At 60.8% G+C, this 12834-nt stretch overlaps 1 protein-coding gene across 1 annotated transcript in view; it reads left to right on the plus strand.

Moving 5' to 3' along the window:
* Positions 1-6724, plus strand: part of EHD1 (EH domain containing 1) — a 20162-nt gene extending 13438 nt beyond the window's left edge. The window contains exons 5-7 of the mRNA XM_077115803.1: positions 1961-2373; positions 5317-5481; positions 5938-6724. Coding sequence (XP_076971918.1) covers positions 1961-2373; positions 5317-5481; positions 5938-6462 — 1103 coding nt within the window. The 3' untranslated portion in view covers positions 6463-6724. The remainder of the gene's footprint in view (positions 1-1960; positions 2374-5316; positions 5482-5937) is intronic.
* Positions 6725-12834: the final 6110 nt, after the last annotated feature.

Below are 12834 nucleotides of genomic sequence, written 5' to 3' on the forward strand. Positions count from 1 at the left end.
GCTTGAACCTGGGGAGCCTGGCAGCCAGGATGTTTGTCTAATCAGACATTCCTCGTTAGGTGCGTCTCGTGTCAGCTGTTTGCCTAAGGGACCTTGTGGTGCAGGGCTGGGTACCTGAGCTGCCGCCTTGCGTCTGGGCTGGAGGAGGAGGCGGAGGGGGGCTGGTGGGCTGGGGAGGCCTGGCCACTGTTCTGCCTCGCTTGGTTCGGCTCGTGGGGTGGGTCAGCACCTTCCTTACCAGGGGGGGCACCGAGGGCTGCCCCCCTGGGGTCACTGCAGGGTGCTCTGTGCCGAGCGCTGCTTTCCCTTGGTGCTCGGTCCTTTCTTGTCTCCTTTTCCTCCTGTTTCCTTACAGCCCAGAGAGTACATGTCTGAATCCTCATCTTGGCGGGGGGGGTAGTAGGAGCCAGCGGTGAGGGCGAGGGGAGTGGCTTGGGCAGCATCCAAAACCCTGCCGACGCCTGGAGCTTGGGAATTGGACTTGGCTAGAATGGCTTCCCAGGAGCTTAACTGCCCTCTGGGAAGTACGCGGTGGTTCAGAGGGGGCCAGCCTGTGTTCGGGGTGGCCTCTGACCTGTGGGTAGCAAGTAAAGAACAAGGAGACTAAACTCAGGGACAGAAGCTTTCCCAGGATCACCCAGAAAGGAAATGTCAGCTCAGGGACAGAGACCCAAGCTCCCCGAAGACTCTCAGGCCACCGTCCTTTCCACCTGGGCCTCTCACCTCCTTAGTGTTCCTGAAAGGTGAGGAACAGAGAATTTTCACTCCTGGGGGCAGTGGGAAAAAGGGGAAGATTTTGAAGAGGTAAAGTTGTAAATTAGGACACTAATTAAGCCCCTGTCCCTAACCCTAACCTCCAAATCCAGTGGCTTAACTCAGATATGTTAGTGTATGTGAGAAATAACAGGCCGTCCTAAACACATGGCTTTCATGTCTAAACCCCCAGGGTGGTTGCTTCTGCTCCTGCCATCACATCTGCATCCTAGTCCTCAGGAAGGAGAGAATGGCTCATACACCTTTCCTAGTTCATTTCTGTTGCAAGTAAGGCTGGGGAATGCAGTCATAATTTGGAAAACCATGAATTCAGCTAAAACTCAAAGAGTTGTGCTATTAAAGGAAAATTCCAATTAGCACTTTGTACCACAGAAGGTAAAGTTCCCCATAACACCTTAGTGGTTGGTGGGAAACAGCATAAATCAAGGGTAAACCTAGAGTAGATTTAGTCCAGCCACCTCGTTTTGGAGAAATATTTAAGGCCTAGTGAGGATGGGCTTGTTGTAGAGCAGAGGTCAGCAAACTTTTTCTGTACAGGTCAGATAATGAATTTTTTTGGCTGCCAGCGTACGGCCTCTCCTAATGATTTAGCTGCCACCGCAGAGAGGAAGTGGCTATAGACAATACAAATGGCATGGCTGTGTTCCGCTGAAACTTTATTTATAAAACCATGTGGATTTGGCCCCTGGGCCATGGTTTGCCAACAGCCCTTATTGTAAAGAATAACTATGGAATTTATGCAAAATAGGGAGCCTGGCGGGTAAGCACTGAACAGCTGCAGTGTTTTGAGTGCTGCCCTTTATCATCAGGGCTGCCCGAGAGCATACAGCTGGTAGGAGCAGCCCCGACTCTGCTTCCCGCCCCCCCACCGGACCGTGCCGTGCAACTGCTGTCCCCTGGTTCCTGCCGTAGCCGGGCCTCCCTTCGAGCTTGGCTGTTGCGTCTGCCTCTGCGTCAGTTCTTTTTTTAAGCACCTGGCAGGCTGGGGAGGTGCCGGATGCTAGACGGAAGAGGGTCCTGGATGGTAGGTACAGAGCTAGGGGAGACCCCCGATTCCTGCTCCGAGCGCACGTTTCGGAAATTCCAAAAACCATCCCAGGCTGAGCAGTGACCAGGCCGGGTCAGAGACGAGCAGCCCCGGCTCCGTGGCGCTCCCCCCCGAGCTCACCCTCCTCTCCTCCCCCAGGCTACGACTTCGCTGCCGTCCTGGAGTGGTTCGCCGAGCGCGTGGACCGCATCATCCTGCTCTTTGATGCCCACAAGCTGGACATCTCCGACGAGTTCTCGGAGGTCATCAAGGCCCTCAAGAACCACGAGGACAAGATCCGCGTGGTGCTGAACAAGGCCGACCAGATCGAGACGCAGCAGCTGATGCGCGTCTACGGGGCCCTCATGTGGTCCCTGGGCAAGATCATCAACACGCCCGAGGTGGTCCGCGTCTACATCGGCTCCTTCTGGTCCCACCCGCTCCTCATCCCCGACAACCGCAAGCTCTTCGAGGCCGAGGAGCAGGACCTCTTCAAGGACATCCAGTCCCTGCCCCGAAATGCCGCTCTCCGGAAGCTCAACGACCTGATCAAGCGGGCGCGGCTGGCCAAGGTGGGTTGCTGGAGGAGAGGGTGGGGCCGGGGGGCCCTGGGGCCTGCGGGCAGGGGCCCCGGGGTTGGTCCGTCACGCCTGCCCGGCCTCAAAGGCCCACCCTGGCAGACCTCATGGCCTACCCTTGGTGGCGCGGGTCCCGATCCGGTGTCACTTGCTCTGCCGCCTTTTCTTGGCCAGGATTCTCCTAGGCTCCCGCTTCACCTGTTCTGTTTATGGTTGATGCCCCACCTGCTTCCAAAAAGCGTCTGAATGTGCCTGCGGCGTGTCAGTACATATGGCTGGAGAGCAGCCCTGGGCAGGGTACGGGATGCAGGGCTAGGATGCAGCACTGAGCCTCCTCGGCTGCCCCTTATGGGCACCCAGCCTGGTGGCGAGGATGGGGACACACAGCGGGGAACGACACGCCCGGTCCCCACCCTCCCGCCTGCATGGGGAAGCAACAGTTACACAAAAGACCAAGTGTAATTGACGTGTCCTGGGCTGGGGGCTGCAGGAGCAGGGGGCTGGGGCCTCTCTGGTGGTGTGAAGGGGAGGCCAGCGGAGGCCACGTTGGGGAGCCGGCATGGGAGCTGACACAGCTGGGGCAGAATGTGACAGCAGGATCTGAGGTGTTCGGGTGTTGGAATCAGTTTCAGTGCCTGAGCAGGTCCTGGGATGGGCCCCGGGGTGGCTGGGGCTAGGGAGTTACGGGTAAGGACTCCAGGGGAGCACGCAGGAGCCCTCAGACATGTACCTTGGGGGTCTCTGAGTTTGATACCACCCCCCACCCCCCACCCCGGTGTCTCTGGCCAGGGTAAGTCACTGGGAGGGAAAGTCTAAGAAGGGGCTGGAGTCAACCATTTGGACAGCATATCTGACACAGACCAGCCTGGAAACTGCCAAGTTCAAACCCGTGTGTTTTAGAAGGAGCGTCTTACTGTCTATGGCCCCACCGTTAGCCCGGTGTTTGGGTGTTGTGGGCCCTGGGCTGGGGTGTTGCCGTGTGTGAGGATCACAACCTGGAGCTCCTGAGACGTGCCCTTGACCAGCCCAAGGACCTGTCACGATACCTGCCAGGGCCCCTGTGCTCCACCAGTGCCCTAGGGGGACAGGGTTTCAGCGAAGGTCATGCTACGGCTAAACTAAACCGTCCGCCCGGGCACCCGAGGTGGAGCGGGGGAGCCAGGGGGGAGCCCCAGGAGGGCCCAGGTCTGGCTCAGCGGTTTGGAGACTTGTGAACACTGCTCCACCCAGGACCTCCTGGCTGGCCAGAGTCGGGGGGCACGTGGGTACCCCCTGGCCTGAGTGACCAGAGCCAAGCCTTATGCTGTGTCTTCACTCTGCTAACCAGAGACACACACAGTGGCTTTCCAACCGGCAGTGTTGGTGCTTGTTAGAGATGCAGTCCTCAGTCCCCGTCTTCGCCCTACGAATGAGAATTTGCGTGTTAACACAACCCCCCCCCCCCCCCCCCCCCCCCCCCCCCCGTGATCTGCACACACAGGAAAATTCCAGAAGCCTACTCCGGAGGATGTAGGGCTTCATACACTTTAGATAGTTTACTTCTCAAACTCTCAGGTCAGTGGAGCCGGTTCTGAGACCAGAAACCTGAGAAGACTCGTGACACTGGCTGCAGGGCCTCGGGACCAGAGGGCATCCTGAGCTGGGGTGGGGAAGAGGCCTGAGCTCTGCTCTGAGCCACAGCCCAGACAGAGGGAAAGGACAGCTTCTCCCTGCCTGCACGCCCCTGAGCCCTCCCGTTGCAGGGCCCGGGAGAGCTCTGCCTGCCTCTTCTCTCCTTCAGCCTTTCTTCCTTCCGGGCTGGAGACTTGAGCACAGCAGATTCCTGCTCATCTATAGAGACACAGCACCCGCCCGCCTGAGGCTTCTGAGTCACGGTGCCTGGAAAGCCCCGTGGTCTCCAGCTTTCTCCTTTACTTACTGTTTCAAGACGTTCCTTCTCCCGGAATGAGTGGCTGCCCCTGTGCTGAGCTGACCTCTGTGACCCACCTGGGTATGCCTAGATTTGGCAGCCTAGATGGGAATAGGGACCTGCTACCCCAGGCAGCCCTCGCTGGGCTGAGCTCGGGGCAAGTGCGGGTCAGCTGGGCAGGGGACCTGCTGGGTGCAGCGGGCGGTTCAGAGAAGTGGTGGCGATGCCACTGGCTGCAGCAGCTGCGGCTGGGCTGTCCTGTGGACTGCTCCGAGAGCTTCTAGTGTTGCAGGGAAACACAGGGCGTGCCACCCTTGGCTGGCAAACGTCTAAAAGTGTATGGAGGTGTACATAAAGCTTGAAGCAACTGGGGAAATCCTTTGTTTAGTTTTCCTGCTTCTTAGTCACCCCCAGGCCGCCAGGGTGATAAGGTGGAGCCGAGCTCAGGCTGCATTGCCATTGCGTGTACTCTGCCCGGGTCTGAGTGTGTGCCTGGGTGGGGCTGCGTGGGGCTGTGCTGGGAACTTGCGCCCTCTGTGTCTCTGCTGCCTGTGGGGGCGCTGGGGGTAGGGGTGCACAAGGAGAAATGAGTGAGGGCTTCGGATTTGGGCGGACCAGCAGTGAGCCCGGGGCCCTCACTGAGCTTTGCTCTCTGGACCAACACGAGGGGAGAGCGATCCTGCGCCCCAGAGTTGGGGGGCAGTAAATGGAACATGTGGGAGGTGCCGAGGGGCGCTCCGCAGGTGGCCTTCTCTCTGCAGCCCCTGTTCCTGAACCACCTGGTCAAGTGGGGAAGGCCGGTGTCTGTCCCTGTGTGGCAAGTGCGTTTTCCTTGGCAGCCCGGGGGACAGAGCTCCGGCAGGCCTCACCGCGGGTCTGCTCTTCTCCGCCCCATGGGCCCTGGTGACATCAGGAAGCAGTTGCTGGGAGCTTGGGCCCCTCCTGGCCCCGTCCTTGTTGCGGCACGGCGGGCCGCCGGCATTCCTGGCACATCCGGGCCGTGACATGCCCCCTCCCTGCCGTCACAGGTCCACGCCTACATCATCAGCTCCCTCAAGAAGGAGATGCCCAACGTGTTCGGGAAGGAGAGCAAGAAGAAGGAGCTGGTCAACAACCTGGGCGAGATCTACCAGAAGATCGAGCGGGAGCATCAGATCTCCCCCGGGGACTTCCCGAGCCTCCGCAAGATGCAGGTACGGCCGCTCCGAGCGCTCCACCTGGGCTGGTGACCAGCGGGAGGCCCGGGGCACCAAGGCAGTGGCCCTGGAGGGAACCCCGGCTCCCCGTGGGGTGGGGCCACCCCAGACCGAAGCAGCTGGGTGTAATCGCCAGCACCCCACCCCAGCAGGGAAAGCCTTCTCCGGCCATGCCAGCTCGGAGGGGAATGTGCTGACTCACTCCGGGTGGTGGGCAGAGAGGGCAGGGCAGGTGCTTGGTGACTCGTCTCAGGGCAGCCCCCACAGCCCCCGAGGAAGGGACTGTTGTTCCCTCCATTGGAGGGATCAGGCCAGGCCCAGAGGGGTTTAAGGTGGGCAGTGGTGGAGCCGGGACGGGGAAGCAAAGCTCTCCCTCGGAGCACCCGGCCCAGGCCGGAGGAGGCCGGGAGGGGCCGCCCCACCCATCCCCGTCTCCCCCTGCCCCCACCGCAGGAGCTCCTGCAGACCCAGGACTTCAGCAAGTTCCAGGCCCTGAAGCCCAAGCTGCTGGACACGGTGGACGACATGCTGGCCAACGACATCGCCCGGCTGATGGTGATGGTGCGGCAGGAGGAGTCCCTGATGCCCTCGCAGGCCGTCAAGGGCGGCGCCTTCGACGGCACCATGAACGGGCCCTTCGGGCACGGCTACGGCGAGGGCGCCGGCGAGGGCATCGACGACGTCGAGTGGGTGGTGGGCAAGGACAAGCCCACCTACGACGAGATCTTCTACACCCTGTCGCCCGTCAACGGCAAGATCACGGGTGCCAACGCCAAGAAGGAGATGGTCAAGTCCAAGCTGCCCAACACGGTCCTGGGCAAGATCTGGAAGCTGGCTGACGTGGACAAGGATGGGCTGCTGGACGACGAGGAGTTCGCCCTGGCCAACCACCTCATCAAGGTCAAGCTCGAGGGCCACGAGCTGCCCGCCGACCTGCCCCCACACCTGGTCCCGCCCTCCAAGCGGAGGCACGAGTGACCGGCCATGCCCCGCGCCCCCTGCCGTCCTGTCCCCGCGCCCAGGCAGGCTGAGGGTCGGGAGGGGAGGGCCAGGGCCGCGGGTTCGCAAGGTCCATAAACACTGAGCCGATGCTGCCTCAGCTATCAAAAAGGAGAACCACCATCTTTCTTTTAAGGCAGTTCCCGGGCCTGGCGGGGGAGGCAGGGGCGATGCTCGGATGTGAATGATGGAATTTTGTGCACAGAACTACGGATATTTTTAATATATAACGTTAGAGGCAGTATTCGTTCTTGCCAGCTCCTCTGTCCGACAGCCCCACGCCCAGGGCCTCGGGCCTCCCCCGTCCTCTCCCTGCTCAGGCTTGGCCAACTGTGGCCACAGGGGATGGCTTGCTGGGCGCCCCCCACCCCGGCCTGCCTGGTGGCTGTGGGGCCTGGGACTGCAGGTGCAACCCGGGCAGTCAAGCAGCTTCCTTCGAATAGTGCAACCTCGTCCGCTGTGCTCTGGGGTACTCTGGGGTGGCCTTGGTACTTGTGTCTTCACCCCTCCCCGAGCAGAGGCCCCACAGCCCCCTCCCCACCTCGGCAGGCACAGGAGCAAGACCCAACTACCTTTTGGGAGGGGGCGCGGTGAGGAAATGTCTCCCAGAAAACTACATAAGCTAGTTTTTGTTCTGTAAGGCCACACCTTTCATACTTGACCGAATTTATCAGTTCCCAGCCACTTGCGGTGAAGCTGTGATTTCTGTCTCCCCTTTCCTCACACTCCAGGCTGAGGCAGCTCCACCCGGGGCCGGGCAGGACACATCCCCGCCGGCCACCATGGGAGTGCCCCAGGGCTGGTGCTTCCTGGCTGAGGAGGGGGCGGCTAGCCCACCACCCACCTTGCTTGTCCCCCTCCCCCTTTACCAGGAGGTCCTAGAGCGCCTCGGCGGGTGGCAAGTTCCCACGACCCTGTTTCGGGCTGGTGAGAGGGAGGATGGCGGGGCGCACCTGCTGCGGCCCAGTGTCCAGCCCGCAGGCCCCGGGGAAAGCACTCTCCCGGCCCCTTCCTTCCTCTGTTGGGTAAGGCAGGGCCGCACGTGACTCAGCTGAACCTTGGACGGCCCAGCAATAGGAAACCTGAGCCACCAGCCTGGCCTCCACCTGCTGGCCTCCGCCGGGCCTGGTGGAAACGTGGACACCCTCACTAGCCCTGTGCCAGCCAGGGCCAGGAGCAGCCTTCGTGCTGGGTGCTCCGATGGGGGAAGAGGCCGTGCAGACTGCAGGCCCCAGCACCCCCACTTCCCCCACTCGCCTCCACCCAGACCCCTGGGCCTCTGCGAGCCTGCGGCCCCGGCATCCGCCCTGCGCCCTCCGCCCGGCTGAGCCCTGACCTTCCAGGTGGCCTCCCCCAGTTTGCTCCTGAGGGCACCTTGGGAAGGAAAAAGAACAAAAAGATTGAAGACTTTTTTTTTTCCTTGCATTAAACAAATTTAATTATGCAGAAGCTGGTCCGTGGTGCTTAGTCCTCATCGTCGTCTTTAGTCATGGCTCCTTCCCCCAGTGCCTAGTAGGGTGCTAGGCAGGCATCTGGAGGGCGAAGAGCCCGCGGGAACAGGTTGGCAAGCCTGCCAGGGCCACATGGCCTGCCCAGCCCTGAGCTGCCCCACTCGAGCACCATCTGCTGCCACCTCAGAATAAAGGGAGGCCTGGGCCCAAGGGTGGAGAGGGGCTCCCCCCAGGCAACTGATGATCCCCTTTCTTTGTGCCAGATGGGAGCTGAGCAAGAGTAGTCTGGAGGTGGGAGTCGGGGCGAAGAACTTGGGAGAGCCCCAATAATTGACAAAGCTGTGGGGCCAGAGGGCAGAAGGGTGGCTCTGCCAAAGCCATCTTCCTAACATCGCAAACCTGGGCCCGCCCTGAGCCTGGGATAGACCAGAGGGCGCCCCGGGGAGGGGTCCCCACACACAAGAGCCAGCCCGACTGCACCCTAGCCCCGCGGCGGTTTAAGACAGACAAAGCAGATACGGCAGCACCAAAAGTACAATTAGGAAGGTGGGGCCAGCTGATGTCACTGTTTGTACCGGCAGAGGAAAGGGTGTCATTGCCAGGGAAGGGGCCGAAACTGAAGTGCAGTGGGGCTAGACAAGGCCCCAGGCAGACCAGACAGAAGGCAGGACCTAAGCAGGCCCTGGGCCCCACGCTCCCGCCAGCTCCCAGGGGCCGCCCAAGTCTGGCCTAATGGCAGGTGTCTGAGGCACTGACTGTCCGATTAGCGGGTGAGTCCAGGTGCCCAGGACACCCCCCGCACCTCCCACAGTCACCCCCATGAGGCTGTACTTTCGCCAGGTTGACCTTCACCTCTACCATCCCACAGGCCTACGTTCTCCCCATCTCACAGCTGAAGAGCCCCCCACTCAGGAGGGGCTTGAATAGCAATTGCAGTGGAAGGAGATTCCAATCCCCTGTCCAGAGTCTGATTTCCATCATGTTTCGAATCTAAAGCATCCTTTCAAAGGGGGGAAAAGAAAACCAAGGCTTACACCCCTGCCCCCCCCCCCACCTCCCAGGCCTGCCACTAGAGACGAAAATGCTGTTGCTCGCTCCCAGCTCGAGGCCCCAAAAGCTTGGGGCAGCCCCTCAGTTTCCAGGGGTCACCCAAGAGAGACAGAGCCTGCTTGTTGTTAGATTATCAAAGAAAACACAGCCCAGGAGTTCTCAGATTGCCTCTGCCCTCTGCTGAGCGTGCCCTGGTGGCATTAGGCCTTTCAGGCGCATCCCACACTCGGGGAGGGTAGAGGCTGGGGGACACTAACCCCAAAGACTGTCCCAGGACACGGCTGCTGGCCTGAGGCTTAGAGAGAGCCCCCGAGGTGCTCTGCTATGCCCTGCTGTGCTCATGACCAAGAGACAGGGGCCTCTTCCAGGCCACGATGGGGGTTCAGGGCAGCCGAAAAGCCCCCTCTTTAGAGGTGCTTCCACCTGGTTCCATATGCTCTTGGAGTACGAGGAACTTTGGGGCAATTATTATCCACCCCACCCACGCGGTGCCCCAGGACCTACCCATTACTTCTGGGTCCCCCCAAAGCAGCTGTTCTGTATGTTGAGGTTCCATGTAAAATCTCATTCACGGTAAACATTCCTTCTGCTCTTTAACAGAAAAAAAAAAAAAACCGCTAACCACAAATCCAATCCAGTGCCCTCTTTCTTGTTTCCACTGGGTTGGCCAGAGGACTTGCCCAAGCAAAGGAGAACGGTTAATGACCCCTGACCCCTGTCCTGCCCCTTTGAATTCAATGGGTGCCAGTGTGGGCAGACCCGGAGGGGAAGGCCTCGGGCAGACAGGTCTGTGCTCGAATCCCACCCAGCTCTGCCACGTTCTGGGACCCAGTCAGTCCTCTCGGCCCTCTGAGCCCGTCTCCTGGGCCAAAGGAGAGAAACAGCCCCAAAGAGGCCCAGGGTCAGCAGCCTCCTCGGCTGAGCACCCCAGGGCAGCCGGTAAGGGTGGGGTGCAGACAGCATGGGGTCCCACCCAACTTGCGCAGCATAATAGGCTGGACCCACCCCTTCCCTGGAGCCGCTGGGAGACTCGGTGGCGCCCAGTGGGTTTGGGCCAGAGGTGGCCGAGGGGGCTTGGAGCCAGGCTTCCTGTGCGCCCAGAGGGACGGCTGATTGTAAAACCACATGGGGCTGCTGCGCTGCTGCCTGGGCCTGGGGGCGGGGAGGGTGGAGCTGCGGAGCGTGGGAACCCCTGGGGCTTTGCTGGAGCAGCCCCGGGAAGGGTTTTGGAAGAAAAGTCAGGATGATGAAACCACCATCTGTCCACTCATTTGGAGCTTGGGACCTTTTAAAGGACGTGCCCTAGGTGTGCTGGGGCGGTGGGGCCTGGGGGGTGCCAAGGACTGGCCCAGGGAGTGAAGGAGATCCCAACCCCCCCCCCCCCAGTCTCCATCAGCCCCCTCCCCCTAAGCCACCCGAGTAGACAACACAGTTAAATTAAAAAAACAACCAAAAAACCGATGCTTGAGCAGCAAGGGGGGGCCTAAATGAGCTCCCCCCCCACTTCAAACACACCCTAGGCTCTTGTTAATTAGAAATGCTAGGGTGACCTGTGGCCGGCAGGCCATGCCCTCATGTGTCCCCCACCTGAGCAGACACAGTTCTCCACTGTACAGTAAGAGATGCTGTGGTCCCCCGGGAGAGGAAGTGACCTGCCCAAGGCCTCACGCCCAGTCAACAGTGGGTCTTGTTCTCCCTGACTCCCGGGGGTCGCTGAGCAGCTTCCTGGGACCAGGGCTGGGAGAGTCCTGCCCCAAGCCCCCAAGGGAAGGGGGAGCTGTGGCTGTGGGTGCTGCAGAGAGAACCCGGGTTCCCTGCCACCCTACCCTCACAGGGTTCTCAGGGCCTCACCCTGCTCCCACCACCCTGCCCTCTTATGTGAACCTTCTCTTCCTCTCTTTCTGCTACGTCTGAGTCATCCCTGCAAATGACAGCTTCCCTTTCTCACCATCCAAGGCCTTTCTCAGAAGCCTACATCAAACTCGCCATCGTCCAGCCCATCCCTGGCCGCTGACCCCAGCATCTGGAGGCCATGCGGTGCCCTTCTGCTGGCAGCCACTGACCTTGACCCAGACCCCGGGGTCATAGGCAGGTGTGGCCCGGAGGAAGGAGCACCGGATCCAGCTAGCTGCTCCACCCCTGCAGCCTCAATGCAGTAATCTGTCACGTAGGGGCAGTAATAGCCCCCTCCCCAGAGAGGCTCCTGGGGAGCAGGTCCTGGCCTCCAAGGGCACCCAGGGCTCTGGCACACATGGGAGCAGAGAGGAGATCTGCTCGGGCAAGGCAGGGGCTAAATTCAGGAGCTGTTTCTGGACCCAGGGACTGGTTCCTTGTTCAGGCACAGAGGTGGCCTCTAAGGACCTTGGGACATTGGAGCAGAAAGGAGGGAGCCGGCGAGGAAACTGAGACATGGCAAAAGAGATGCAACCAAAACTAATACAAGATCTGCAATGGAATGAAGTGCTGGGAGGGGCAGGATGCTGCGTGGCTATCCCAGTTCTGCCCCAGGGGGTGTTTGGGTTTTGCTGTCTGGGACTCAGGTTCGCCAACTCAGTACTAGGCAGGGATGGATAATGACGGGCCCAGGGGATGGTCTCTTTGGAGAACTCAGCATTCAGAGAGGTTAAGGGACCAGCCCAAGAGCACACAGGACCCAGTGACCTCACTTCTCTAGCCCTTGACTGCTGACCCCTGGGGGTCACGGCGGTGGGGGTGGGGGAATTTGGGTGTCCCAAAGAGGCAGCTGGAGAAGGGGTCAGCATCCCCCCTTCCCCAAGTCCCTAGGAGACAGGGACATGGTCCTGCCTGAGCATTTGCCTCTCCTCTGGTCTCTGGCGCCCCCGTGTGGCCCTGGACAGCAGAGACCCTTCTTACCTCTGTCCGGGCTCCCAGAATCAGGGCCCAGAATCCTCAGCTGAGAGCCAGAGAGCTCAAAACACCCCAAACCCTCCCCCCGGCACGCCCCCTCCAGGAGAAATTGAGGCCGTGGTGGACTCCCAGCTTTGGAGTTGAATCCTAGCTCCCTTCCCCTGCCTGACTGTCTTGGGGAACACAGCCTGACTCTGTTTCCCCATTCTACAGATTGTGGGCTCTGAGGGGGTCAAATGGGGGGACACATGGAGAAGCACCTGGGCACAGCCAGGGAGTGCTTGGTTTAGCTTCCCCAGCACGACCCAGGCCTCCTTCCTCAACAGGAGGGTCCCTGTCTGATGAGGGAGGCAGGCCCCCAAACAGATCTTTAAATGAAAGAATTTGTTGTCTGCAACTATAAAAAAATGTCCCAGCCTTTGACCCCTCATCTTGGACGGCCCCGGGGACCCATGAGGTCTGGGCCAGCACAGCTGGACACAGCTGGGCAGAAAGCTGGACAAAGCCAGCCCCTCCCCGGACCTCCTGCCGCCCAGCACCCACCTCTCCTTGCCCCTCCCCTCCAGGCCAGGCCGCGGTGGTCCCCGACGGCTCCAGGGTCTCCCGTCCCAGCCTCCTCACTCTCAGTCCCTCAATTCAAGCCTCAGTGTGCCCATCTGCAAAATGGCTGTGACCACCCCTGCCCCACCCACTGGGTAGGATTTCCCAGGTCTTGCTCTAAGGATACAAATAAAATGAGGTCAGAAACTGGCGAGCGCTCGTTCGGGCGGGATTTGGGGGCGGGGGTGGTAAGCGCCGGCCGGCGGCCCGGGGAGGGAGCGGACTACAACTCCCATCCGGCTCCAGGGCCGCGGGCGTCCCCAGCCCCTCTGCCGGGGCCTAGGGAGAGGCGGCCGCTGCCCCCGGGGGCGAGGGAAGTTGTAGGGCCGCGGGCATCGCCGAGGGCCCTGGAAGGGTCGGGGCCGGGACCGCGCAGGAATTC

The sequence above is a fragment of the Tamandua tetradactyla genome, chromosome 9 (genome assembly GCF_023851605.1).
Source record: "Tamandua tetradactyla isolate mTamTet1 chromosome 9, mTamTet1.pri, whole genome shotgun sequence".
In the NCBI taxonomy this organism is placed as follows: domain Eukaryota; kingdom Metazoa; phylum Chordata; class Mammalia; order Pilosa; family Myrmecophagidae; genus Tamandua; species Tamandua tetradactyla.